This window comes from Drosophila novamexicana, unplaced genomic scaffold (genome assembly GCF_003285875.2).
Source record: "Drosophila novamexicana strain 15010-1031.04,08,12 unplaced genomic scaffold, DnovRS2.1 tig00004549-arrow-arrow-pilon, whole genome shotgun sequence".
Taxonomy (NCBI): Eukaryota; Metazoa; Arthropoda; class Insecta; order Diptera; family Drosophilidae; genus Drosophila; species Drosophila novamexicana.
In genome coordinates, this window is record NW_020825047.1 from 901,932 (window position 1) to 928,649 (window position 26,718).

The 26,718-nt window shown below is 35.8% G+C and overlaps 1 protein-coding gene across 1 annotated transcript in view; it reads right to left on the reverse strand.

Moving 5' to 3' along the window:
* Positions 1 to 1,244: 1,244 nt before the first annotated feature.
* Positions 1,245 to 26,718, reverse strand: part of LOC115769196 (neuronal acetylcholine receptor subunit alpha-7) — a 39,500-nt gene continuing 14,026 nt past the window's right edge. The window contains exons 3-11 of the mRNA XM_030713900.1: positions 15,028 to 15,363; positions 14,723 to 14,798; positions 11,205 to 11,399; positions 10,218 to 10,304; positions 8,351 to 8,460; positions 2,810 to 2,961; positions 2,601 to 2,723; positions 2,309 to 2,447; positions 1,245 to 1,418 (exon numbers count right to left, since the gene is read on the reverse strand). Of these exons, the coding sequence (XP_030569760.1) occupies positions 1,266 to 1,418; positions 2,309 to 2,447; positions 2,601 to 2,723; positions 2,810 to 2,961; positions 8,351 to 8,460; positions 10,218 to 10,304; positions 11,205 to 11,399; positions 14,723 to 14,798; positions 15,028 to 15,363 (1,371 nt within the window). The 3' untranslated portion in view covers positions 1,245 to 1,265. The remainder of the gene's footprint in view (positions 1,419 to 2,308; positions 2,448 to 2,600; positions 2,724 to 2,809; positions 2,962 to 8,350; positions 8,461 to 10,217; positions 10,305 to 11,204; positions 11,400 to 14,722; positions 14,799 to 15,027; positions 15,364 to 26,718) is intronic.

Here is a 26,718-nt window from a genome sequence, read left to right on the forward strand (position 1 = left end):
TTTTTTTTTTGTAATGTTTCTTAATACACTGAGTAAAGAATTTCAGTATTTTTTATACACTGCTCGTTTTGGTCTATTTGATTAAATTTTGTAATTCCAATTGGGATTAGATTTTCAATTCGATGGATGGGTTATTCTATTGGTTTTGTATTGCTTTTAGCTTTGGGATAGGGTTTTGTTTTATTGTTCGGTTTTTGAGTTGAAAATAAATTGCTTTTTTTTTGTTAGGGATTTAGGGGTGGGGGTTTAGGGGGATTTAGAGGCGTTTACGTACAAATGTTTGGATATGTAGGTCGTCATATTGGTTCTGTTTAGAAATGCAGTTTGTTCTAAGTATGGGATTCTAATCTTATGTTCTTAAATCATGCAATTCCTTAAGTTTTTTATTTTGTTTTGTATTTTTATTTATTTATTTGGAATTGATGTTCTTATGAGAAAAATCTGAACCTGGAAAAGCTACATAAACTGACTTGAATAATATGCTCAAGAAGTTTTTATTTTTTGGTTTTTTGGTTTGCTTGGACTCAGTACTTCTAATAATCTTGCTGGAGAACCAGCATAAAAAAACGTTGGGTTTCGCCTACCATTTGGATCCATTTAATTTCTACTATGTATTTCCCTTTATAAAGCTCAATACTATCAAATGAAATTGAGCGTATACAATCGAAGTCTTCGAAACATTTTTATGTAATACTGCAATTTCTTTGAAGTTTACCACAAAAACTTGGAAAATTTTTCATCTGTTTTGTGAAAATTTGCCCCTAAAGTGTAAAATATACAAATCTTTAAAGAAAATATACCCGTGTCTTACTTGTCTTTCATTTTTTTGTTTTTTTTTTTTAGTTTTCTAAATATACTAAATGGAAGAAACTTAATTACTTGGTTTGGGATTTGCGGGTTGGAAATGTTGTTTATGGGTTAAGGGTTATTTTTAGTTTTATTTTGGAATTTAAAATATGTAAACAAATTTAGTTCATGTTTTTTTTAAGTCTCTTTTGTGTTTTGGGATTTTTAAAGATTTGTTTAAACGAGTTTCATTTTGTGTTTAAATTATTGTTTTTTATGCTTTTTTTTTTTGGTTTTTTCTTGGTATTATTTAGTCAATGGTTTTTATAAGTGTTTTTTCTCTTTTTTTGTTGGCTTTTTTAGATTTTGGTTTTTTTTAAATGTTTTTAGATTTACTTAAAAAGTTTCGTTATTAATTTAATAATTAACAAATTGATTTTATAATAAAACCAATAACAATAACCACCTCGCCCATATGGCTACGAGACAATAATATGTGGTGCTGATAGTAGTACAGCTATTGTGGCTAATATTGTGAACATTGTGAATATGATAAGGCACAGTCTGTCAACGACCATAGCTGCAAATTTCCAATCATTGGCAATGTCATTGTCCTCGTCCTCTTTACGTAGCTACATAATTGCAATTTAACAGTTTTAACAATGTTTCGTGTAGCATTATATTATTATCATTATAAATTTGATTGGTTTTTAAATTTTTATGGAAATTTGGAGAAAAATAGAAGGAAAAATAATTTCGTAATAGTTTTAACTAATTAATCGAGCTTTTATAAACGCAGCTAAACTATGGTTTATATATCAAATATATATTATTTTAAATTATGGTGCAATAAAGGTTGGTTTCAAGGTTTCAACTTGTGGGATTGGTGTACATAAAAATCAATTTTAGGGACTTAGAGTTAAGCATGCAATCAAACTTAAATTAGAAATTAGACAATAAAAGAAAATGAAAGTTATTGTAAATTATTTATTTATATTAAATACATTTTCTGATCTTTTTTTAATTATTGCTATTGATATTAAATTCTACCCTTACAAAAGTAAGCTGCAAACTGAACAAATTTGTAGAAAATAGTCTTCAAAAAACAACCTACATATAAAATGGAATAGTGAGATTTGTTTCTTTCGGACACACATATAAACTGCCTGGACTGGAGAGCATACAACACATATGCCAATATAAAATGCTGATTGTTCAATTAACGTGTCTAACCTATAACTAACTTTGAGATACGGCTTTCTATATTCACGTGCCGATACAGTGGTTCAAACCCTGTTCCTTTAAATTATTTTCAATGCTTAGTGGATATATATATATTTATTTCTAATTTTCTGAGCCCTATAAGCCGTATGGCAAATGTCTACAAAGGTATTAAATCTTCTTCTGCCTGCACTGTCACAAGTAAGCTTCTCAGATAAGTTTAGGTGAAGTTAATCAAAATATGATTAATCCAAACGTAGACTATGTAGTTCTTTGGGTCGTTGACAACGACAGCACTTACCTGATCAGTAATAAAGCGAATTTCCTTTAAGATTAAACCTAATTCATATTCTGTTGATGATTTGATGCACGTATGATGTGTGACCGCATCGGGCATTCGTGTGCTGCCAATTGGCCCAATGCTGCCATCGTCGCCTTGCCTGCAATAAAAAAGGGGTTTGCGGTGAGAAGCGGAGTTTATTGGTAGACCACTAAAATGTGATTAGCCTGTAGGGGTGCTTTTGTCTGTCTGTCTGACTGTATGTCTGTCTGTATGTGTGGGTGTGTGTGTGTGTAGTTGTTGTTGTTGTTACCCATAAACCGTGCGATAGAATGCCGGATTGTGTGGCAGTGTTCCGCCGGGCGTCATGGGGCGACAATTGTGCCGAAAGTCATCATCAATGTCGAGCACATTGGCCAGCAGCGACTTTGAGGAGCTTCAAAAAGAGATTATATTTAGCATATCGATAAATAATTGAATTAAGTACAGAATTGCATGACATGATAGAATAGTATATAGTACCGCTCTTTCAGCTCAACATCGGATAGTATCTGATGCTTGCGCTCGGATGAGGTATCCGAACAGGGCGTTGTCGGGAATTCCAATATCAGCGGTCGTCCCGGTCGACTCATGCGCAATATCCATGGCAGCCAGCATAAAAATACGATGCGTATCTATATGCGGTGGCAAGGTGGCAGAAGCAGCAGCAGGTGTAAATTGAAACGTTTAGTAGACGTACGGCAGAGATGAACTCGACTCCAAATGCGTGTAAAACGAGTATTTCAGGTTTGGCGTGTGATGAGCTGTGCGCTAGTGTGGCACGTGTGTTGGTGTGTGTGTGTGTCTGACCAAATGTGTGGCATACTTAACTGGGCAGGTAAGGATTTATTGCGCTTTGCCATGAACAAAGGCAAGGACACACACACACACACACACACTTGCCACACATTTATGATTTATATTTGATTTTGATTACAACTAAAACAACATATATTCCCCCATCGAGAGCACAGTGGTTGTTGTCAGTGTTGTTTGCCTCCCAGTGTGAATAGTGTCGGTTTAGTGTTGGGTAACGTGGTGTTACACTTAGCTATAATAATATTTATGCCTTTCCTCTGTTGCTCTGCCGCTTATTTATAGCTATGTTGCATGCAAAATTTATCATTTACAATAAACACGTCACAGCAACAACGACAACGATAATAACAACAACAGCAACAACAACGACAATGACAACAATAATAAAAGAAAACATTGATAACAATTTTGTATTATATAAGGCTGAGACCCACATAAATACACACACAGATACATATTTAGAAGCTTTTTGCTGCTTAGCTCTACTCGTTGATAGCTATAAATAAGCACAACACTCACACGCACTCAAATAACTCAAACAACTCAAATAATCACACTCATACTCATATAGACATTTATTCACATTTGATCTATACATGCGTGGGGAATTGTATATGGGGTGTCTGCTCTTTTTTAATGCAACAAGTTTGGCAAACAAATTAATTATACATTTTTTAAAATACATATATAAGTGGTTGTTTTTAAATATTTATCAATATTGCTTGATAATAAAATAAATAAATATTTTGGTATATTATTTAAAAATTCATTATATTTTTGAGTAATAATAAGTTGTTGAATAATTTTTCGACATATTTCTAACTAAATAGTAAGTATCTATATTGTTTACTTTAAGCTTTAAGTTCATTTTGGTTAACTAAACACAATTCCTTGAATACAATTTATACATAATTAATAAAGATAAATTCTCAAAATTCTCCACTTGGGTATTCTCCAAAAGCTTTCATATTGATTCAATTCATAGAAATTTTGCATCATATATTAAATAGATTTCATATATATTATTTTCTAGATATACAAGCGGATAGTTTCCAAAAATAAATTGCACACTTCTGGGCAATTTTTTAATGCTTTATAACAATCTTAATAACACCATTTTTCTTATCTACCTGGATATTATTTGATTTAAGCTGTGGCTCAGCAAACAATAAGAGCACAAGCATAGATACAAATTCTTGCATTCCCAACAATCTATCTACTGTTAAGACCCCTCGTAAATGCTTCTATTAAATATTCCATAACATTGTTTACTTTTGATTAAAGTTCAAAGCGCAACCATCGAAAGAAACAGCTAAAACCGAATCGATTGTCATGCTAAGCTGCATTTCATTCTGTGACTAACCAACTTTTTTTTGTTGTTGTATTTTTTGTATTTTTGCAAACCCAAGCCACAGTGACATCTGCTGCAGCGAATAGTCGACCCGCCCAGCCCGTTGTCTCCCTCGTCTTGTACTCCTTTGACGATGGCGGTTTCGCTAACAAGCGATGGATACATGGAAATGCGCTTGAGGACGTGGCATGCAAGCCAAATGCAAAGTTTTGAATGCGATCCAACGGAGAACATGGATAGAAGGAGTAGGATTGAGAGTAGGTAGGTGGTTTCGGGTAACCATATATCGCTTGGGCCTTGCCCCACAGACCACAGCTGTGTTCTGCTACTGTGTTTTCTCCTTCACTTTATTTTTTTTTGGTCGCTGGCTTTGTGCAAATTTTGTGCAAATGAATTTGTTGTTATCACATAGAACTTAGGTTTACATGAGGGTAGCTGGGGCAATGGTGCTCCAAGCGCTGCACATTTCTAATGTACCTGCGTTGCCAATTGGCTCAATTTTCATGCCCGTGTCACGACAACTTCTTGCAACTGGGCCAACTGTCGCCTGCCACAGTGTATGTGTGTCTGTTTGTTGGTCTCGTTTTGGGGCTTTTCTTCAATTGCTCCAAATTCAATTGCATGTCGAGTCGGCACAAGCGCCTGTCCACATTCTTGAACAAAAAAATAGAAAACTTTTCATGTGACTGACTTCTTAAAAGCCAATTGACTTCCACTGAGCTGCATTCAGTTTAGCGGCTCCTTTTCTTAGCCATCTTGTGAGCCAACAACTTGTTCCTATGTACTGTACACATACACAAACACACACACACGTACTACTCGCGAGCGCACATACATACACATACAATCCGAGAAAGGCATTGCAACTTTCCGTTATGCTCTTCTTGCTATGGCAATAATGTGCAGAAATTGCTTTCCACTTGACGTCTCGGCCATTTTCAATTGGCACAAATAAAAAACTAGCGCATGATACGAAAATTAGACGAGCATTATACTTGGCTGCTGATATTCTAATTTTGTCAGCGAAACGAGCACTTGTCATGAAATTGCTTTCAATAACAATATTCTTCTTCTTTGATTGCTCAAATTTACATAATTTCTAACTTAAAAAGTCTTTGCGTTTATTTTAGCCTACTATACTATTGTCTACTATACTAATTTCAGGTTAGTTAATTTTTAAAATAAAATGACCCTCAATAAAATTATATAATAAAGTAATATTATTTTGTATTCGAAGTATTATTGCTAGAATTATATTATTATTTTCATTATCATAGTATTATTACTATTCCTATTATTGATATTATTATTATTATTATTATTATTATTATTATTATTATTATTATTATTATTATTTTTACTATTATTATTGTCACTAGTATTATTATTTTAACTATTATAATTGTCACTAGTATTATTATTATATTTATTATTTCCATCATTATTATCGGTTTCAAGATTATTTTTATAAGTTTTGTTATACCCATTTTTATTATTATTATTATTATTTTTATTATTATTATTATTATTATTTTTATTATTATTATTATAACAAATAATTAGCCTCGTTTTTCTTGGATACGATAAAATATTTTAGCTTGCAGTATTGTCTACTCTAAAATAATAATTTTTAAAAAAATTTTATTTTTAAATTAAATTTTGTTTATTTCCAGATCTGGCGTCCTGTTACTCTATGTTAGCAACTTTTATCAGAGTGTCGAGAATAATATCTTATGCTAACTATTAATGCTTAATAAAAGAGACTATTCATATTTTGAAGCTAATTAATCGTACAATTGAAAGATAAACATATTTTATGGTAAACATATTGAATAATACCCACCCAATAACGAAGGCACACCACATCAAACATTCAACATTCTATACACATACACATAGAAAGCTATTTACACTAGTAAAATACATAGTTTACACATTTCCGATATTATGTGACAGCATATGTTAAATAAATTGGGCCTTTATCTGTTAGAATATACGAGAGTACAAATAGGAAAAAATCATTGTGCAACTAGTTACTGGTGGCTAGAAACGAGCCAGGGGGCTCAGAGTGAATGGGGTAGATGGTTTGGTTTGGTTTGGTTAGTTTGTGAATGGGTTGTCGTTGCGGGAAAAAGTGGGCAGGCTGTGATGGATTGTACAGAGAAAGAGAGAGAGAGAGAGAGAGTGGCATTTGCTTATATAAAGAAGAAAATTATGGGCCCAACATCAACATTACGATATTTTTCATTACATAAATTATTTTATAGTAGACGTATTCAGTACTCGTCGTAGCAGACATGTTGGCTAGTCATATTAGTTACAACATTCATTTTGTACTCTGTACATCCGTCAGTCACATTTTAGGCTTTTTTTTTTCTTTTCATTTGTTTTCTGTTTTTCTGTTTTTAGTTTCGTTTATTTTCTGGGTCACACACACATGGACTCCGTCAGAGTCGGCTGATATTTTTGGGTTTTGGCCAAGTATAGTTCTAAAACAACAAAAACAGCTTGCATAAGCGCCTCTAAGTAGGCTTTAAATTAACACAATTATAAAAACGATATACGAAATACATAAAAACAATAATTCTGTGTACGCAAATCAAAAAACTGTGTTACAACAACAACAACAAACGGGGCAGAACAACAATAAAATTGCAATCATAATAACAACAATTAATATATATATATGTATATGTATATATATATATATATATAAACATGTGTGTGTATTTGGATGGGTATGCATGTACTTTTGGTGCAGCAACTAGAATAATTGCATTTTGCATGGTATGTTATATTTTTTGGAGGTTCCACCGAGATATCATGAACTATGAATTGATAATGATGCGTGATACATATTAAGTATATATATATATTTATATATATATATATATATATATGCGTACTCCTATTATTATATCAAAACGGATTTAAATATAATCCCAGCCCCCTCTGCACATTAGTTCTTGCAAATAACGGAAAATTGTTGCGAATTAGAATTTTGCATAACCCAAATTGGAGCGCCAAATCGTTAAATCGCGCGTTTAATGCTGCTTTGTTTACTTAAATATGCTTTTAGCGTACTCTACAGCTATTTTAATGAATTTAACATGATTTTGGAATTAATTATGTATATAAAGATACACTCTATGGTGCGCTCAGCCGGAAACACTCCAAATATATTCGGCTTTTAGCCGCAAAATTGTAATACTTTGCCATTTTGTTGGACTCTACATTTAAAATTCAAACTGCTGATCAAGTTTGTGGCTTCATTTTTGTACTAAAGCAAAAACAAATACACATTGAAAGAACAATAACAAATGAGTAATATACAACACAAGTTACCGGGTTGATAACTAAATAACACGTGAACAGAGGAAACACAAAAACATTGCTCTAACTAACACATAAATTATTTTAGCACATCTCTCCAACCAAAGCAACAAAAAAGTAAAAAATAAATGAAGAAAAAATTGTAGATGTATTTATATATATATATATATGCAGTTGTCTCTGTTTAGTTTGTGGGTCTAGCGAAATAAATCATATGAAAGAAATGCTAATGCCATGGCGACTATGTGGGACTATTTGGGTAGCAGCAAGCGGCGAGGCAAATCCAGTGCCAGGTGCTTGTTTTGGTCCTGGAAATGGCAATTGCTCCCATTGGTGCCGCTGCTGCTACTGCTGCTCATATTTCTGCTGCTTCTGCTCGAGGCAATGATAAGTGATGGGTTCGCATTTTGCAGTTGTTTTGTTGTTTTGTTAGTTGATTTGGATACGAGTTGTTGTTTAGTTTGGTTTGTTTTGGTTTTGGTTTGGTTTGGTTTGGTTGACTGACCCATTTGAAAACTTACCCATTCGGACATTTCGTGCGTATCAGCATTTCGATGATGATAATTTAATATTAAAATCGTTGACACAACGGATGAAGCTACCATAAACATTATGCAATTGAAATATGTACCTGTTGGTTGGTTGGGCGTGTTATCATTATATATATGTATATTATATATATATAAAATAGTTTATCGTTTATCGTTGGGTGTGTATCGACAGTTTTCAGTGTGATTGTGTTGTGGTGCAAATGGTTTTGATTGGATTCGTTTCGGTTTATTATAATTGTATTAGTTTTGTTTGATTTGGTTAGTTTTGTGTCGAGCATAGTTCAGGGTAGCATAATTATTTCAGAATTCATTCAGTGTTTGATATTTTGTATTCATTTTAGAGTATGTTGGCAAAAGGTATACAGTTTTTTGAAAGAAAGAAAAAGAGGCAGAGATATATACAAATATTTTAGTTAGTATTTATATGAAATGCAATATCTTTGTTCTTATCATTTTACATTTAATTTGTTTTATTTGTATTGATAAAAAAATATTCTTTTAAAAAACACACACACACACAGTTAACTTTAAGTTTACGTAATTTTTTAATAGTTATATATTGAATTAGACACCCAAAAAAATGTACGCCATAGAAACTGAATTAGATAGTTTAAGTTGAACAATAGATTTACAAATATATGTACTTGATTTGAAGAGATTTTAATATTATAATTGAAATACGAACAAATTTAATTTGGATGAAAGTTTGCAATTTGAATTTTGAAAGAATTTTGCAGAAAATATTAAAGCTCAATTGGTTGTAATTTTAAAGAAATTGTATTTATTACGTATCGGTTGTTTCTTAAGCAACTTAGGGGAATCTTTTGAATTCTTAAAAGCCTTTATAGGATGAATTTTAATGGATATAGATAAACACTTAACAATTGTAAAATGCTACGTTTACTACTTTAACGGAGCATAAGTTAAAGGTTTCCATTTGGTTAAGAGAAACATATTTAATATTATAAATACTCATATACTTTACTAAAAATATTAATTGCTATAAACACACTTTATATAAATCGTTAAAGATTTACAAAACTTGTAACTGATTTTATGTGTTGCTTCAAATAATTGCAGTATTTATCTTGCGTTCAGAAACAACCTATACATAATTGTACATCGTTCGAATGAAGTTAATTAATTGTTATTACAACCCAAAAGGAAAGATTATAGCGTGCAAGTAACTCGTTTTCAAATGTGTGTGCATTTTATCAAACCAACTCGTGTGTTTTGTGTGTCATAACTGAAATTTACGAGTATTATTTTTAAAGTATCTTTATCTTTTAAATTTCAGTATAGGCTTTAAGTATTGATTGCATCATTTATTTGCCCTACGAATTAGCTTTTTAATTACTTTTCTTTCTCTACGGTTTTTTAGACTCTTGTTTTTTAACACCAGCGCGCAGTTGCTTTGGCCAGTTTAAAGTCAGACGATTTTGCCTGGCAATATAATCGGACTTTAAGACCAAAGTAACTGCTTGAATCTCAAAAAGTAGCTGATTATAATTTTTATTATTTTTAAATTGTGTGTCAAAGTTTTAATATTATAAAATCATCGGATTTTATTCGGTTATTAAAATCGTTTTAGAAATGCATGAGTATATGAATATATATGAATGTAACTTCAATCGAAACTTTAGAGTTATGATATATAGACTCTTTAATATGATACTAAAAACTGTAAACAAAAGAACGCAAAAGCAGAATCGAACGAAGACACAGCGATAACACTAGTATACATATGACAAGGATATTACAAGAATTACATAGGTATAGGTATATATTTAGAATAAGCAATACCAGCAGCAAATATCGGCAAACATAAAGATCTTACCTAGCAGAGGCACGGCATCTGAGGTGGCCGGCATTGTCTCGGCAACCATATTGAGGAACACGGTCAGCGAGAGCAAAATCGTAACGCCTAGATATTAAAAATAAATATAGTAAAATATGTGTGCCAAAAAGATAGATACGAGTTGGTATATAGATGAAATAGGGTTTGGGTAAAGATTAAAGCTAGCTCAAGGTTTGGCTGAGTTATGTTTAGTACAAGTTAAATGCACAGATGCTTCTTTCAATTAATCATTGCTTGACGCGCTGCTACTTCAACTATTTTAAGTTCCATCGGCATTATTGAGAGCTCATCATCAATAACTGTTTATGGTATTCAAATTTCTCTCAGCAGTTTTCTCTTACATCCAGCCAACCCACGCCTCTTTGGCGGCACATTTTAAGGCCGTGCCGAACATAGGTCACGTTTTTTAAACCCACTTTTACGGCCCAGCCACGGCAACATTCTCAGTTCAATAGATTGTTTTTACCAGCCCTTGGCGTAATCATCACCCAACATCATCGAGGTCTCTCCCCGCCTGGCAATAAGGTCTAATGTGCGATGTCAGCCAGGCTCGAAGCTCAAAGCACTCATCAACAGCGAGAGGCTGACTTTTTGCTCAATCTTATAGTCGAGCTGGGTGGTGGATGTCATTATTGTGAAAAGTACTTGGCAAATACTTTTTGAAGGGCCTCTCAAGCTGCTGCCATTTGACAAGTATTTGTTTTATATAAGTGAAAACTCATATTAATTTATATAACTATTCGACTTTCTGATCGAGAATTAAAGTCCTTGCTCGCGCGCCGAGAGTTAAAGTCTGTGCTCGAGCGCCTAGTATTTAAGTCCCTGCTCGGGTGCCTAATACTTAAGTCCCTGCTCGAGCACCTAATACTTAAGTCCCTGTTTGGGCGCTTACTACTTTAGTTTCTGTTTGCACGCTATTATTTATTTTCTTTGTTTTTTTTTAAATTCTTTGATAAAATTACTTACCCAGCGATAGCTTTTCACCCGAATCTGGCGGCAGGGTGAATCCCAGCAGAGCCATGGATGCAATCAGCACACAGGGTATAATCAGATTAAAAAAATAGTACAATGTACGTCGTCGTATGATAATGGCAAAAGTGATGTCTATATACGGTTCCGGGCAGCAGTTGTAGTAGATCTCATTACGTTTGCCGGGAACACCTAGGAATAGCGGGTTATCGAGCCAAAGATAAAGATGTTAGTAAATCCAATTCTACCAAAATATTTACATTTTCATTTCTTTTTGTAAATCGTGTCAGCTTTTACTTGGGCCTTTGTCTGAGCTTTATGTCTATTTCGAGCATGGCATACAGGCAAAAGAGTAAGTAGTAATAGAGAGAGTAAGTATTTGGAGAGAGTAAAGCGAGTGTAGAGTAGTTATGAGAGAAAGCGTTAAGAAAGTTGAGTAAAGTGAAGCGTTTGCAGTTCAAATGCGTGTGTATGTGTGTGGGTTATATTATGAATAGGTTAGGTTATAGTCTATAAGAAAGTACAGAATGATATATGCATTGAGTAGGAAAACTTTAGTTTCTGTATGCATGCTGTGGTTTCTTTAAGTGTAGTCAGAAAGTTTTGTGTGTATAGACTCTGTGTGTGTGCGTGTGTGTGTGTGTGTGCGCGTGTGTGTGTGTCTGACAAAAAGTTTTATTTGCATACGAGTAACTAATTTGAAGTAAGCGCCGAGGCAAACATGTTTCCAAAAACTTTTAGTGATTTTGCTTGAGCTGCAAGTAACTAGCAAGTTAGTTAAAGTAATGTAAACGTTTAAGTTGAGAAATGGAAGGCTCATTTCTAGACAGGTAACATCGGGTATATCTGTTTCTATCCATTATAAAGCAACCCCTTGGCTATAAAGTGCACTAAGGTAGGTTGTTTGGTGTTGTTAAGTACCTTAAATCCATTGAAAACCCTATCTCCTTATTGTTCTCAACATTCATAGCCTCATATACTCATTGAAAAACTTTCGGCCAAGCCCATTTGCCATATGCCAAAGGCTGGCTAAATTATGTGCACAACTTAAACATAGATTACCAGCGGGATTACGCAGACAGCGCACAAAACCGTCTTGATAAGTATTTAAAAATTACCCAGCAAACGTTTGCGTTGCGCGTTTCGAGCGCTGTGAAAATTGTGAAAACTGTGGAAACTCCAAAATATTTGCATAAACTGCCAGCCAAAGGCGGTTGCCACAAATGCGCATTGAAAAGTGTTGCTCAGTAAAAAAAAAAAGGCCAACAACTTAAGAAAATTTCCCAAAAAATACGCAGCAAAAAAAACAAAAAAATGTTATAGAAAAAACAAAAGCCAAATAAAATCATGAAAAGCAAATAAAAATATAAAAAACGAAGCAAAGAAATGCAGAGAGCACAAAGAAAAGTAAAAAACCAAGGCGAAATTTGTTGCACAAACTTTCTCAGCTCTTTTGTGTGTTGTGAACTTTTGTGGCCAGTGTTGAGTAGAGAATTCTATTTTTTTTTTTGTATGTGTGATTGTGCAGCTGCTAATTTATAGTGCTGTGTGTGTGAGTGTTGTTGGGAATGTATTTGTATTTGTCTTTTAATTTCTTAATTGGTTTGGTGCGTGGTTGTAGCCAACTGAAGAGCCAAATCTCTTCCTCTATCACGTGTGTATTTGTGTGGGTGTATGCGTGTGTGTTGAACAAAAGTTCAGCTCTGTGTGGTAAGTGGTGGTTGTGGTGGTCGCTCCGATGATGTTAGTGTGGGTGGGTCTGCGCATTCAGCTGTCTTGGCATTTTATGCGGAAAAGTGCAATTTACGCTTTTGTGTGCAAGACTGCTTCTCCCTTTAATTTCTAACATTTCTATTTCGGGTTTTATCCATTTTCGCAGAGTTATTTCTATTTCCTTTTTCAAGCGTTTTTCTCAGTTCAACGCTTAGAAAAGGAATCTCTTATTTAAGTAAACGCTAGGGAAGCAATCAAAACTAATGTCAAAACCAATTAGGAGTTGTAAAAAGGGCACAAAAATAGAGCTAAATTATTGCCAAATAGATAATGAGAGGCAATTAGAGGGCTTGCAAGGTATATAAAAGGAAATGAACATAGGATTTTCTTACTAATTCGTATTGAATATTTCATTTGTAATGGGTGCTTCCAGTTTTTATCGGGACAGGTTCTATAAATTGAACTATATTTTTCTCTTAGCCGTCTTAGCCGGGCTTTACTTACGAGCTAAACAAAATGCAATAGTTATTGTTTGTTTATGTGTTTCTAAACAGCATTCATTATAATTGAATTCAGTTCTGAGCTGCTGCAATGCTTTAACATGCCATCCTCGTTAGAAAGAAATATATGAGAAAGAGTTTGAAAAAAATTTCTAAGGGGTTGCATACGTGGGCCAGGCCTTACCTCTTGCATAGGTTAGTTTATCTTTGGGGTACTCGCCAGTTGGCGCAGCATATTTTAGACTAGTTTAGACTAAGCCCTAAACTATGCTACACCGCTGACAGGTACTTAAACATAGTACGTTATTTGAATCAATGGTAAACGAAACGTTTACGCGGCTATTTCGGACTTGAAAAGTTAAAGCGCCCAAGTTTGATGATAGTATAGTTTATATTAATTTTAAATTTTTTTGTTGCTTATTATTATTGTTGATAGAGTGAGTGAGTGGGAGAACACTGGATAAGCGTGTGATATTTTTGAGTGTTGAACAGTATTAAAGAGTAGCACAGTTTTAAGTTGTATAGATTTAAGAGGGTTGACCAGGGTTCATTAGATGCCGTACTACATTCCGTATTCGATGGCCTCGAAATATATGTTACATATGTTAGGTGTAAGAAGTTGATAAATTAAGATGTGAGAGCAACAGTGATAGAATACGTTTCCACAAACCGATTGATTGCCATTGCCTGAGCTGGACGGTACACACTTACAGATAACCTACCAACACTGGCATACAATCAATTGTTAAACGGAAACGTCAATTTAAACAGTCTGAGTTTCGAACGGAACGAGTTCGGAACTTTAGCTCGCAACCTGAACCCTGCTTCAGTTTAGAGAGAAAGTTGAGTAAGAAATATCTAATGCCATGTTTTTTTGGAGAGGCTAATATAGTATATGAAAAAGTACTGCTTTATTCAAATACTTGAAGACTTTAGGCCTTTAAAGCTTAAGGCAAATCCGTCCTGTGTGTGTGTCGCATATGGAGAAACAAGTTTTGTTTTGCCTTTTCTGTTGCTGGGCAAACGAACTTCACACGGACACATACTATAAATATATAGATATATATATACACATATATATTTATATAGCAAGAGAATGACAATGCCAATGCTTGTACAGTCATTTCTCAATTTTTCTAATGTGTATGTTTTCGTTTCATTTGTCTGAGACAGAGAGATTGAGAGACAGAGTACGTGAGTTACTTAAAGTCAGCAACGCCTGCCCCCGCTCTAGAGCCAGTTTATTCTATTTTCTTCAAGCGAACTGTTTATTTTTCTTGTTTCTGGCATTGGCTTACTCACCCAGTAGTTCCCACTCGCCGTTGAGCACGTAACTGCTGATATCACCGCCAGTTTCATCTTGTAATTGCAAATCCAGCTTTAGTTACAATGGGGAGAGGGTAGAATAATATAAATATATATATCGCTACGCCATCTCCACCTCGATATGAATCGAATGAACAAAAAATAATCATCAATAAATAAAAATCAACTGAAGAAACTATAAAAGTTTTGCAAAATGATTCGTATAAGCATAACAACTACGAGCTGTGTACTCCCTGGTTGCCTTGCTTTTTTTTTCGCATACTCGGTCGACTTAACCAAACCTGAAATCCATCATAGGTCCAACTGCCGAATTTCATTTCGCAGCGCTGATCATCAAAGGGAAACCACGTGATGTCGATTTTGCATGTTGACTTAAAGATGCCCGGTGGCACGTACAGGCAGGAGCCATTGTTGCGCACCACCACATTCGTCTGGTAGGTACCATCGAAACCCTCGTCAGCGCTGTTGTACATCAGTACGTCCGGCTTCCAGATGCGATGCGGCGGTATCCGCAGATCCTTAACACCACCATAGTCTGAGGTATTCCAGCGCAAATTCATATCGTTCCACTCCAGTTTTAGCCAAACATTCGTGACCAGCAATTGATTTTTCTCATCCTGCGAGAGACGACAACAAATTTAATTAAATGACGCGTTGCAAAAACAAACCTAATTTAATATTCAATTTAAAATAGAATTGACAAATAGTTTGTTACAGAATTGTAATTTAACCGCAACAGTAAAAAATTCCATCATAATTACTAAATACATATTTATAAATGCTAAATTAACAATTTTAGAAGGTGATAGCTAATATCAAATTTTAAATATTTTTTTTTTGTGTTTAGATTTTTTACCCTGAACCCATTAAAAATGGGTATAAGGGTATATTGTATTTGTGCAAAATCCAAATGTATGTAACAGGCAGAAGGAAGCATCTCCGACCCCATAAAGTGTATATATTCTTGATAAGCACCAATAGCCGAGTCGATCTAGCCATGTCCGTCCGCCCGTCCGCATGTATGAACGCAAGGATCTCAGAACCTATAAGAGCTAGAGATGAAATTTTAGATGTAGGTGCTCCTAGCTCCCGCGCAGATCGAGTTTGTCTCCGATAATCGATAATTTCATCCGTTTCCAAGCAATCGATAAAAACTATATCGATATCCTGTTTTTGGGCAATTTTGGTAAATAATAAGAGCTAGAGTCACCAAACTTGACATATAGCTTCTAAAATAGAATATATATATGCATTTGATGTTGGAAGAAGAGGGTTCGGGGTAGCGCCTAGTCGGGAGCTCCCGACTAGAACCTCTTACTTGTTTTTAACTTTTTTGGTGTTGGAGTAAGAGGGTTCAGGGTATTCCCTAGGTTGGAACTCCCGACTAGAACCTCCTACTGTTTTTTTGTTTTAAATTGTAAGAAAGCTATTGGCCGGGGTATAGATCTCGGTCTGACCAGGTTCAGCAAGCTTACAAGACATTTGTTAGCTGCTGGGATGGTGGGTTCCTATCAGGAATATAATAATTGAAAAAAATGTGGTCACACTGTTAGTAATTTATTTATTTATTAATATTGGCGGCACTTTACAGCACTATGTAACCAATATTTGGATTAAGCCAATATTTTTCTAATGATTTGAAACCCCAATTAACAAAATGAATGTTTTTTTTTTTTAATTTTTTTTTTGTAATATATTGATCAGATAACCAGCTAACAACTGTTGTAATAGTATCAACATATCTTTTCATTTTTTATAGAGAAATATAGAATAAAATTAACTTTTGACTTATTCCCAAGTCTATAAGCCCACATTTAAAGTATTATTTTGCAGCATTATTAAAGCTCTGCAGCCTACTTCATAGCTTAAAAGGCTTATGGAACAATTTGTTCAGCACACAATAATAACAAATATGTACAATAAGTCCCTCCCTTGGGGCTTATGGACAGCCACGGGCTGTTCATCAACCATCAAGCTATTGCATAATTGAAGAGCGGCAACAAGCGACAAGCGAAAACCATTTCAATTTACAAGAACTTTAATCAAGCGAGTTAAATTTTTAAATGCACGCTAACCAAATGATGGCAAAAAGGATGAAACCTTTTCCCCAAGCGCGTGGTCCAATAACCAAATCCGTGCATTACAATAAAAACCAGATGCAACAACAACAAGAACAACAGCGTCAACAACTGGCAAACAATTGTAAAAAATGCATAAAGCGTACACAGGGCGTATGTGTAATTTACAATTAAATGCCTGAAATATTCAAGAGCGCGCGCCGGGCACGAAAAATGCCTGAAACCAAATCTCTGGGCGCTTAACTAACGTTGCAGGCCAAACAGTGGAGGGCTTGGAAGAGAGTGTGCGGGTATGTGTGTACTGTTAGCCGTTCCTGGCATTGCACAAATATTTTGACCGAGCAATTTCCGGGTATGAACTGTGCGCAAGCAGCAAGTGCAATCACAAAATGCGCCAAGCACCAACAACAAAAGCAACAGCACCAACAAAATTGCGACAGAAATGCGGTAAAATGAAATGGAGCAATGGCCAAGCGAGGGCAGGCCGAATAGGTTCCGCCAGTTGCCTAAAGGCGTGGCAAAATGCAGTCGTCAATACGTATTTATACCCTGTGCACATGGGAAGAGGAATACGAAAAGGGTATATTAAAGTGGCGCTGAAGCCCGCATCCTAAAATATTATTGCGGCTCAGAAGGAAAGTTGCTCAAGTCAGTTTTCTTGGTCTGTTTTATAATTTTGGTTGCCTTCCTTGGCTTTTTAATCTTTTATTAATTAAAATTATTATTTGTATTATAAGTATTTACAGAGAATCTGCCAGGCACTCTAAAATTAAGTTCACTACTTTTTATTTTATTTTTTTTTTTTCTGTACCAACAAAATCGAACAGCTAGCATATAAAACCAAACAGCGGCTAACGGAGTTACTTTCAATTCAGGATGCGGCAAGAAGTGTGCACAGGACACGTAATATTGCGGCCATACCAAACGCAACAAAAACAGCTGCATCTGTCTCTGCTCGCTCTTTCTCTCTGCTCGTCTATCTCTTTCTAAATATAACCATTACATTATTGCAGTCGACTGCAGTTTCCATTTTACTCACTTTATTTACCAGCTCTCCCACCAGCATACTTGCAGAGCCGCTGGAAAGTATGCTATGCTTTTTGTCCATGCTTCCCTCATTTGTGTGTGTGTGTGTATGTGTGCGCGCGCGTCCGGCGTCAACCTAATCAAATTCGTTTTTCAACAAATTACAACAGAAAATTGGTTTTTGTGCGTTCCGGTTAGTGGGTTATTACTGTACGAATGTCTGGCGTGGGAGGGGGGCGTGCTTTGTGAACAGTCGCATAATTCCCGTTTGGTAACTCAATTTGCCAGATTGTTGCAGTCGCGCATTTTGTTGGTACTTAGCGCAAAGTGTTATTGGATATTGTATAGATTGCTAAAGCGTTTAGAGTGTATTCGAGTTTATATTCTGTTCCAGCTGCTGTACCACTTAAACCTGCCAAAAATCGCATAAGTCCACTTTACATACCTAACTCTCACACATATCTCAATTATTTAATTTAAAGTTTTTCATATACATATATTCTCTAGACATTGACAGGGGATTGCGAATGGATATTCAATGAAAAGTGAAGAGAAGTTTAATGGGGTTTGTCTTACAAGGACAGGAAAAGACCTCGATTTTACGAAATTAATAAAGATATACAAAAAGAATTGCTTGAAGCAATTGGAGTTGAAAATAAAAATTGTTACAGTAGAAAAACGCATTATTTTGATATTTTCACTTGATTAAAATGTATATTTTTATTTTAATTAAGTTCCACATCCTCTCCAGTTATTTGCTTAACTTTCTATGCATTTCCTAGTCACCTCCGCTGCAGCGTGTACTTGCCGCGCTCTAAATGTAATTCCTATTTCTATGCATGTTCGTTTGCAGCAGAACTTTCAACACAATTATAAAACTGAATGCGAAAAAAGCCGACGAAAAATGGCAGAAAAATATATGCTAAGAAATAAAAGCAATAGACAAAAAAAAAAGCAAGTTTAATTAAAATAAAAATGTGGGCACAGGGGCGTGGCAGAAAAAGAGAGAGAATAGAGGAGAAAGCAGCGGGAAAGCCAGACGAATGCGAAATGGTAGTCACAGAAATTGTGGCGCCTATTTTTCGTCGCCTTCGGTTCCCTCAGTAGTTGTTGCATGCATGCAAATCAGCAGACAGCAGGGGGAAATGTGTAGGGAAGGGGGAGCGTCTAGGCGTATAGTGCGCGGTTGATGTGTGTTTATTTTTTTTATTTTTTAGTGGAGCCGCGCATCGAGCAACATACGTAACATAAACGAGGCTTATTCCCATTCAAAAAGTGCGAACGTGTATATGCCACGCGCTGTCTCTTTTACACATCATATCTCTCTCACTCTCTCTCTCTCTCTCTTCCTCTCTCTATTTCACGCTGATTCGTGCTCTTTCTCAGTGGCGAAACGGCAGTTGTTGAATTTTAAATGAGCAAAAAAAAACAGCAAACGGCAAATTATTACAGGCAAGTTTCTGTTGCCTGTGCGGTGTGCCACGCCCCGCTACCCGCCGCCCTAAGATAAATTTTCGACTGGCGTATAATTTGCATATATTCCATACACACTTACAACTCACGCACACACACGGCAACTGCAGCAGTTCATTGACTTGCTGCGCGTTCGGGGAATTTAAAAGCAATGGTAAAAATAACGGTAGCATAAAACGCGGCGCGCATTCCTCAGGCACACACACACTCAAGCAGGCCTACTAGTTTCTTATTGTGCTGAGCACTAAAAAAAAAATTATTACGCCTTGCTCTTTGCTCGAGTTCATTACTCATTTGCGCTGATATCCGCTGATATGCCAACGGGTTCCGCCCCCGGCCTGCCGCCTGCCTTGACGCTCTTCTCCTAGTAACTTTTCGTCCTTGTCATTGGCTCCTCTTCTCCCTCGCTCGCTCGCACTCTTTGGCTTTTTTTTTTTTTTTTTTTTTTTTTTTTTTTTTTTTTTTTTTTTTTTTTTTTTTTGTTGTTGCACTCTGTTTGTCTGCTGCTCATTGACGCCAATTAATCTGCGACTCGCTTTGTCTGCGCCTTTTAATTAATGCGCCTGGGAACTGTCTTTTTTTATTTTTTTTTTTATATTTTTCCTTCTTCATTTTGTTGCTTTTTATTTCTTCGTTATTTCTTTTGCGACTTTTTGACCGGATTTTCTTGGGATTTCGATTATTGTCCTCGTTCAGTTGTCGTTATGTGATTACCGCACTGGCACAAAATATATTTATTTAGCATTATTCCTTTTCACAGTTTTTATTTTAAAATATATATCATTATGTTCTAGCCAGAAGCCAAGTAATTAGTGTTGAAAAAGGCTAAATGATAGTATAATTAAAACTATCGATACTTTTAAATATTATTTTATGCTTTTCAAATATCAATTTTAAGGGTTTAATTGTATGAAGATTTAATTACAAATAAAAGAGCAAAGGTTCAACTTTCACCTTATGATCAACATTTTAAAATTTAGTTTATCGATAGTACCGTTAGTGAATAATATATTTATATATATATTTATAACTGAATTGAAGACCGAAAAGGGAAAAAATCTCAAATTTAGAAAGAAACCCAAATAAAGCAAATTGCAATGATGGCAATAAAAAAATTAAATAAATAATATCTATAAGACACAAGCCTCTTTGAAGCTCTAGAAAGATCCTTTAAAAACAAACAAATTAAATTGCAAAAATGATAAATTCTAAATCAATGTCGATAGATTGTAAACTTAGGCTGCCCAATTTTTAGGCTGCCAAGAGACTGTAAATAAATATTATGATTTATTCATTGGTAGGGAATATAGCTTTAAGTTATAAGCCAAAAAATGATTAAGATTTTATTGTCTTGGACTTCTGGCAGTCTCATCGACTTGATAAAGCATCTAATATCGATTAATGGGAACTAAGTCGTGAACAGGTACGGAACTAGATCAAACCTCGGTTTTTAAGAATTGTGTAAACACATTTATTGTACATTTTTTGTAATACACAATATTTTCAAGTAAATTTTCACATGCTTACAAATTTTATTGATTTTGTAGAATTGTTCATCATCACATATTGTTGTACATATACAAAGCAAAAATGGGCAAAACTTTTGCTGAAGTATGTATGCCAAGTCAAAGTATTTTAGTACAAACAATTTACTCTATTCACGTCGGATTTTCAATTTGATCGATATTTTTTCTTCAAAATGAAGATCTAGGTGAATTTTGAATTTAATTAAAAAACACGTGCGTATTTTTCCCAGGTAGATATTAATAGAAAATATGAGAGCAAGAAAAGTTTTGTGGCATGCGACGTGCGCTGTTTAAAATGCAATTAAATCGAAACGTGGGCGGCTGGCAGAGGCGTGGCCTTTTTTGCATATTTTGAAAGGCAACAACAAGCAATGTGAATGTGTGTGTGTGTGTGGAGGAGTGTGCATGTAGCATGTAAGGCTGTTTTCAATGAAGGCAAACACAGTTGCCTAGTGGAGCCTCCCAAGAAAATGCGGCAATGCGAGTGGAACAGGATATGTTTGTGGCGAGGGCGGCAGGTGGTAGCCAGCCTGGCCTTAGGCCCTTGACATAGGGGGGAGCTTACGAACATGTGTTTATGAGCATAAAAAGCAAACATTTGAAACCTCATTATCAAAATGACAGCTGCCGGCAAATATTTACCATATAAAATATATTATATATAGAATATGTATATATATACGCCATAAACTCGATATCGAGCGAGGCCAAAGACAAAAGGCAATGCAAAGTGCGCTGCTCTGTGCGTATCTGTATCTGTATTTGTATTTTGTGTCTGATGCCGCGAATCTTTTGCGTTCAGTTAATTAAATTTCGCTTTTATTATCAGATACACATACACACACACACACTTATATCTACATATATACATACAGCCCAGTTTGTCACTACTTGGGGTTTTTCAAGGACTTTCGACAACTTGACTTTCATTCAGAAGTGTTTACGTAATTCTCAGCCCGCGTCGATGGCTTAGCTGCTAAACCAAAAATGACATTGTGGCCCAAAAAGCCCGTCAATTCGTAGCCAGGCAACTGAATGTGCCTTGGCCCATGGCGTTAATCGACAATTACAGCCATTTGTTGACAGGATTTGCTGCCAAACTATACATCTTCTGCTTCTACTGCCACTTCTTAGGCTTGTGGCAAGCACTTTAAGCGAAATCAGCGAAAAAGAAAAGTCATTAACTAAAAAAAATGAATATAATAATGAACCAGGCGTTTATCATTCATCAATTAAATTTTAAAATCTTTCTAAGCCAAGCAAGTAATCTTCTACTTTATAGCTTTGAAAAGCTGACTCGATTACCGTAGGTATTAACTTGTTTTCTTCAGCAGAATAATTCCTTATTTAAATTAAAAGTATTTGAGTAATTTATTATATCGCAGAACAGGTTTAAAATGTATTCTTTATATCGACGTCGACGGCATCGGATATTAAATATGTAGACATGTACATATTAAAAAAGTATTCGCAAAAAAGTTTTTTGAATCGAACAATATGAACAGGTAAGAAGATCTAGTCGGGAGCTCCCAACTTGGGAATACCCTGAACCCTCTTATTCCAACACCAAATGCAGTTCGCGTTTAAAGTGTTAAAGATAAATTACACCCAAAAAAATAAACAAAAAAAATAGTTTTCCCGGTAACAGACGGCACCACCATTGTTGAGAAAAAAACGAATTTAAATAGCAGCACAGAAAACAATCGCATTGCAAAGCTGTTGATAGAATTCAAAGCAGACGCTCATGAATATATGTGTACATGTATACAGATATTCTTGGAATTTGCGCCACATTGCATTTAAATAGTGGCTTATATTGGTGGGCAGCATAAATTGGTTTATTTACATGTTACATACATTCGCACAAATATATTATACCCTGTTTACCGATTTTCAATGGGTTGAGGGTATGAAAATTGAGTAAGCTTTAAGGTATTATTCGATTTCACTAATTTCTATCAGTATTTACGTTTTAAATCTTTGTACAAATGGTTTTCAGATTTGCCTGCAACTTCTCATTTTGTGGATTTTCTGAGTGTATTTTTGCATATACTCAGGCAAAGTTAAGATCATTTGAAGCACAACATGCACTACGCCTAGTTAAGTGGAGTTGTGTCTTTGGTTGTCGTCAAAGTGCTGTTCCAATTTAGGGAGAAATGAGAAATACTCGCATAGGCCATTGAGCAATGCTCTGGACATGCCAACAACTGTACTATCAGTGTGTGTGTGTGGGGGGGTGGGTGTGGGTGTAGGTTCATTTGACAAACTCTTTGCCTTTGAAAGCGCCAGAGCACACATATAGATATATGTCTATATATATATGGGAACACTCGAGTTGCAGTCATTCGCACATGCAACAACATCAATCAACGGGAAAGTGACTGCAAGAGGAGCTTCAAATGAAACCCAAAGCCAAATGCATTAAAAACTATGCCAAGCATGTGTGTGCGTGTGTGTGTATGTTTGAGGTGCCCCGTTTAAGTTGATGAAATGCATGTATAGAACGCTTGGAAAAGGTGCCTGTTGGTGCCTTTGAACCACACTGTTAACAGAAACGAAAACGAAGACAAAATTGACGGCAGCTTGGAATTAGGCGAACATTGCAAAGCGCTGGTGGGTTGCAGCCGGGTGGAGGGCGTCACGAAGCTGAAATGGCAGCGGGAACCAGGAGCCAGTTGTAAACAAACTGCAACATGATAACATTCTAATTTGAGAAACAGGTAAACAAAGGTGTGTGCTGCATAAAATACATAGCATACTTTTCAGGGCAGCTGCGCTGCGACGCTGCTCCGGCGCTGTTTGCACAGCTCGTTAGGTGTTTGTGTGAGTATATAAAGGTGTGCAAGTGGGTGTGTGTGTATATATAAAGGTGTCTGTATTGCAGATGAGCGCGCGAAGACTGCTCAAGTCACGACACGCGCAAAATTCACATATGACAAATACAATGCGATCCTCTCTAATTCTCTTATAGTCCCGAAAAACCTTACGTATTTTCGCAAGAAAGGTATGCGTTTCATACAAATGATATTGGCCAATTGCTGTCATCAACTATGTTTGCTAAACTGCTGGGGAAAACAAAGTTGTGCGCCTCTGATATTGCAAACAGTTTCGATTATTTAACGGTCAAGAAGAATTCTACACATTCAATTTTCGTATTTTAGAAAATACATTTGAGTGAAAAAAACATCTTAAAAAGTACGTGGTTAATCATTCAAAAGAATATTTAAAACATAAATATTATATTTGCAATGTTTGCCAACCGCTGATTTTCGTGAGGTGGAAAAGAAATACATTGGACATAATTGTAACAGACATTGGCAGCTTCGACAAACTCGCGTTGCCAGAAGTGTATGAAATTGGCAGTTCTTTCGTTGAAAAAAATAGGGTCATACTACTTTCTTTGTTCACAAAGTCAAAAAGTAATCACGGCTGTCGATATTGTTTGCAAATCTAACAAGTTACTATGTAGGCCGACACCGTGAATATAAAATAGCTCTTTATTATGGGGAGCACATTATTAGATAGAAATATACTCATGTTCAATTTCAAATTTTGTTCTTTCTTTATTCCATTAATCTTAACATCGTGTTGAGTAATGCCGAAATCGTGTCACGCTTCGTGCTCAGCTCTAGCGTGCTGGTAGCGCAGCATTTGTGGCATAATGTGGCGCATAAATTGTGAGTTATTTAAATGCAATTTTCAGCTATGCCGCACAGAGGCAGAGACACACACACACAGAGGCATTTATACAGGATTTGTTACGTTTTCGTTTAGTTTCGCTTTGTGCTGCATTGTTGCTGCATTTTGCTGTGTCGCCGTGTCCTTTTACAGTTGACCTCCCAGGGGCCCAATTATGACATATGCTTTGGCTGCCTGACAGCCAACGCCTGTATAAATCACAAGCGATAAAAATGCATAGCAGATATCACTACGATAATCGCTGTCGTCCTTGAGGAGGAGCAGCCACATTCCAAAAAACTTAAGCAGCCCGTTGCCACTGTTGGCGCACGCTCGCCCGAACAGCTTGCGTTGGCATCCTTAAAGCTTAATCACTTGGCAACTTGACAGATAAGAGACGTTGACTGTCTCACTGATAAGCAGCTGAATTGATGATGCTTTGCACTCACCCACACTGACTCTCTTTCTCTCTCTCTCTCTCCCTCTTTCTCGTTCTGTCTGTGTGTGCCAGTTTTTGTAGTTTAAATTGAATTGCAGCTGCTCTGGGGATAACACCGCTTGGCCTTTGCCAACACTGCACTGGCCTTGCCACGCCCACAACCCCCAACTGCCAACAGTAGCAGCAGCAGCAGCCTCGACTGCTGTCAGGTGTTAAATCTTCAAATTGCTTTGAGACCAGCCCCAAAACCCCTTACCCCATACCCTATACCCCTTGCCGTACCTATCACGGCATCCAGCAGAGTGCACGTAAAATATGCAAATGCAGCTGCGAATGCAGTTAACACTTAAAATATTGCGAGTGTCAAATGCCTCAATATTCCAGAGGGAAATGTAATACCATTGGCACAGCTGGAAAAAGACCAAGAAAGAAAGAGGCACACAGTACAGGATAGAAAAAAAACGAGGGAGAGCGCGCGAAAAGTGCATAAATATTATACCCTTTAAGTGTAAATAACCAAATTTGAATTATATTCGCAGTTGCTTGTGAGAATGGCCCAAAGGGCGAAAACTTTCTTTAATACAATCGGGCTATTCCTCATATAATGTTTAGAGCAACATAATATACAGTATCCGTTGTTCGAGCGGTGCGATATAAAGTATAAGGTATAAGGTTTCATATGTAAGTCTATATGTAAGTTTTATATGTATGATCGCATTTAAATTGTCCTTAGGTCAGTCGAGATATTGTGTATCTTTGTATCTCCATGTCAATCGTCTCCTTTTTGGTGAGAATGGTTCCCGAGAGCATATGCTTATTTATATCTCTGATTTGTGACGTAACAATAAATGAACGAGGCGAGCGGATATGTTTTCCGGAGACGAGAGGATATAAAAGAAAAACAAGTAAAGGGTTCTAGTCGGGAGCTCCCAACTAGGGGATACCCTGAACCCTCTTCTTCAAACATCAAATGCATATATATATTCTATTTTAGAAGCTATATGTCAAGTTTGGTGACTCTAGCTCTTATTATTTACCAAAATTGCTCAAAAACCCGGATATCGATATCGATATATTTTTATCGATTGCTTGGAAACGGAGTAAGTTATCGGATTATCGATTATCGGAAACAAACTCGATCTGCGCGGGAACTAGGAGCATCTACATCTAAGCTTTCAAGTCTCTAGCTCTTATAGGTTCTGATATCCTTGCGTTCATACATACGGACGGATGGACGGACGGACGGACGGACAGACGGACATGGCTAGATCAACTCGGCTATTGCTGCTGATCAAGAATTTACATATTTTATGGGGTCGGAGATGCTTCCTTATATATAATATATGATTATAATTATTAATATATAGTTTAAGTTATGTAACTAATTTTTTAAACAAACCCACAATAGCACCTCTGGCCTTCGAATAAAATATGATATTTACTGTTCTTTAATCCTTAGCCTAAAGCATGAGCCCTATCTTTCTTGATTCGAAAGTCATCCACTATGGCTGGAGCTCATACTAATTTTAAAATGCTATACCTAAATGAACCTAAATTATTGGAATGAATTTATATGCTCAGCTGCTTATGAGGTATATTTAATCTATTACTTATATTATTGAAATTATTTGGAAGAATTTCTCTTGCATTTTAGGAGAAATTGTCGTGTGGAAAATGCGTTATCAAGTATTACAAAAAAAAAAAAATAAATAAATATATTTTTTCATTTCTTTTTTTCGCAATGCATGTTAG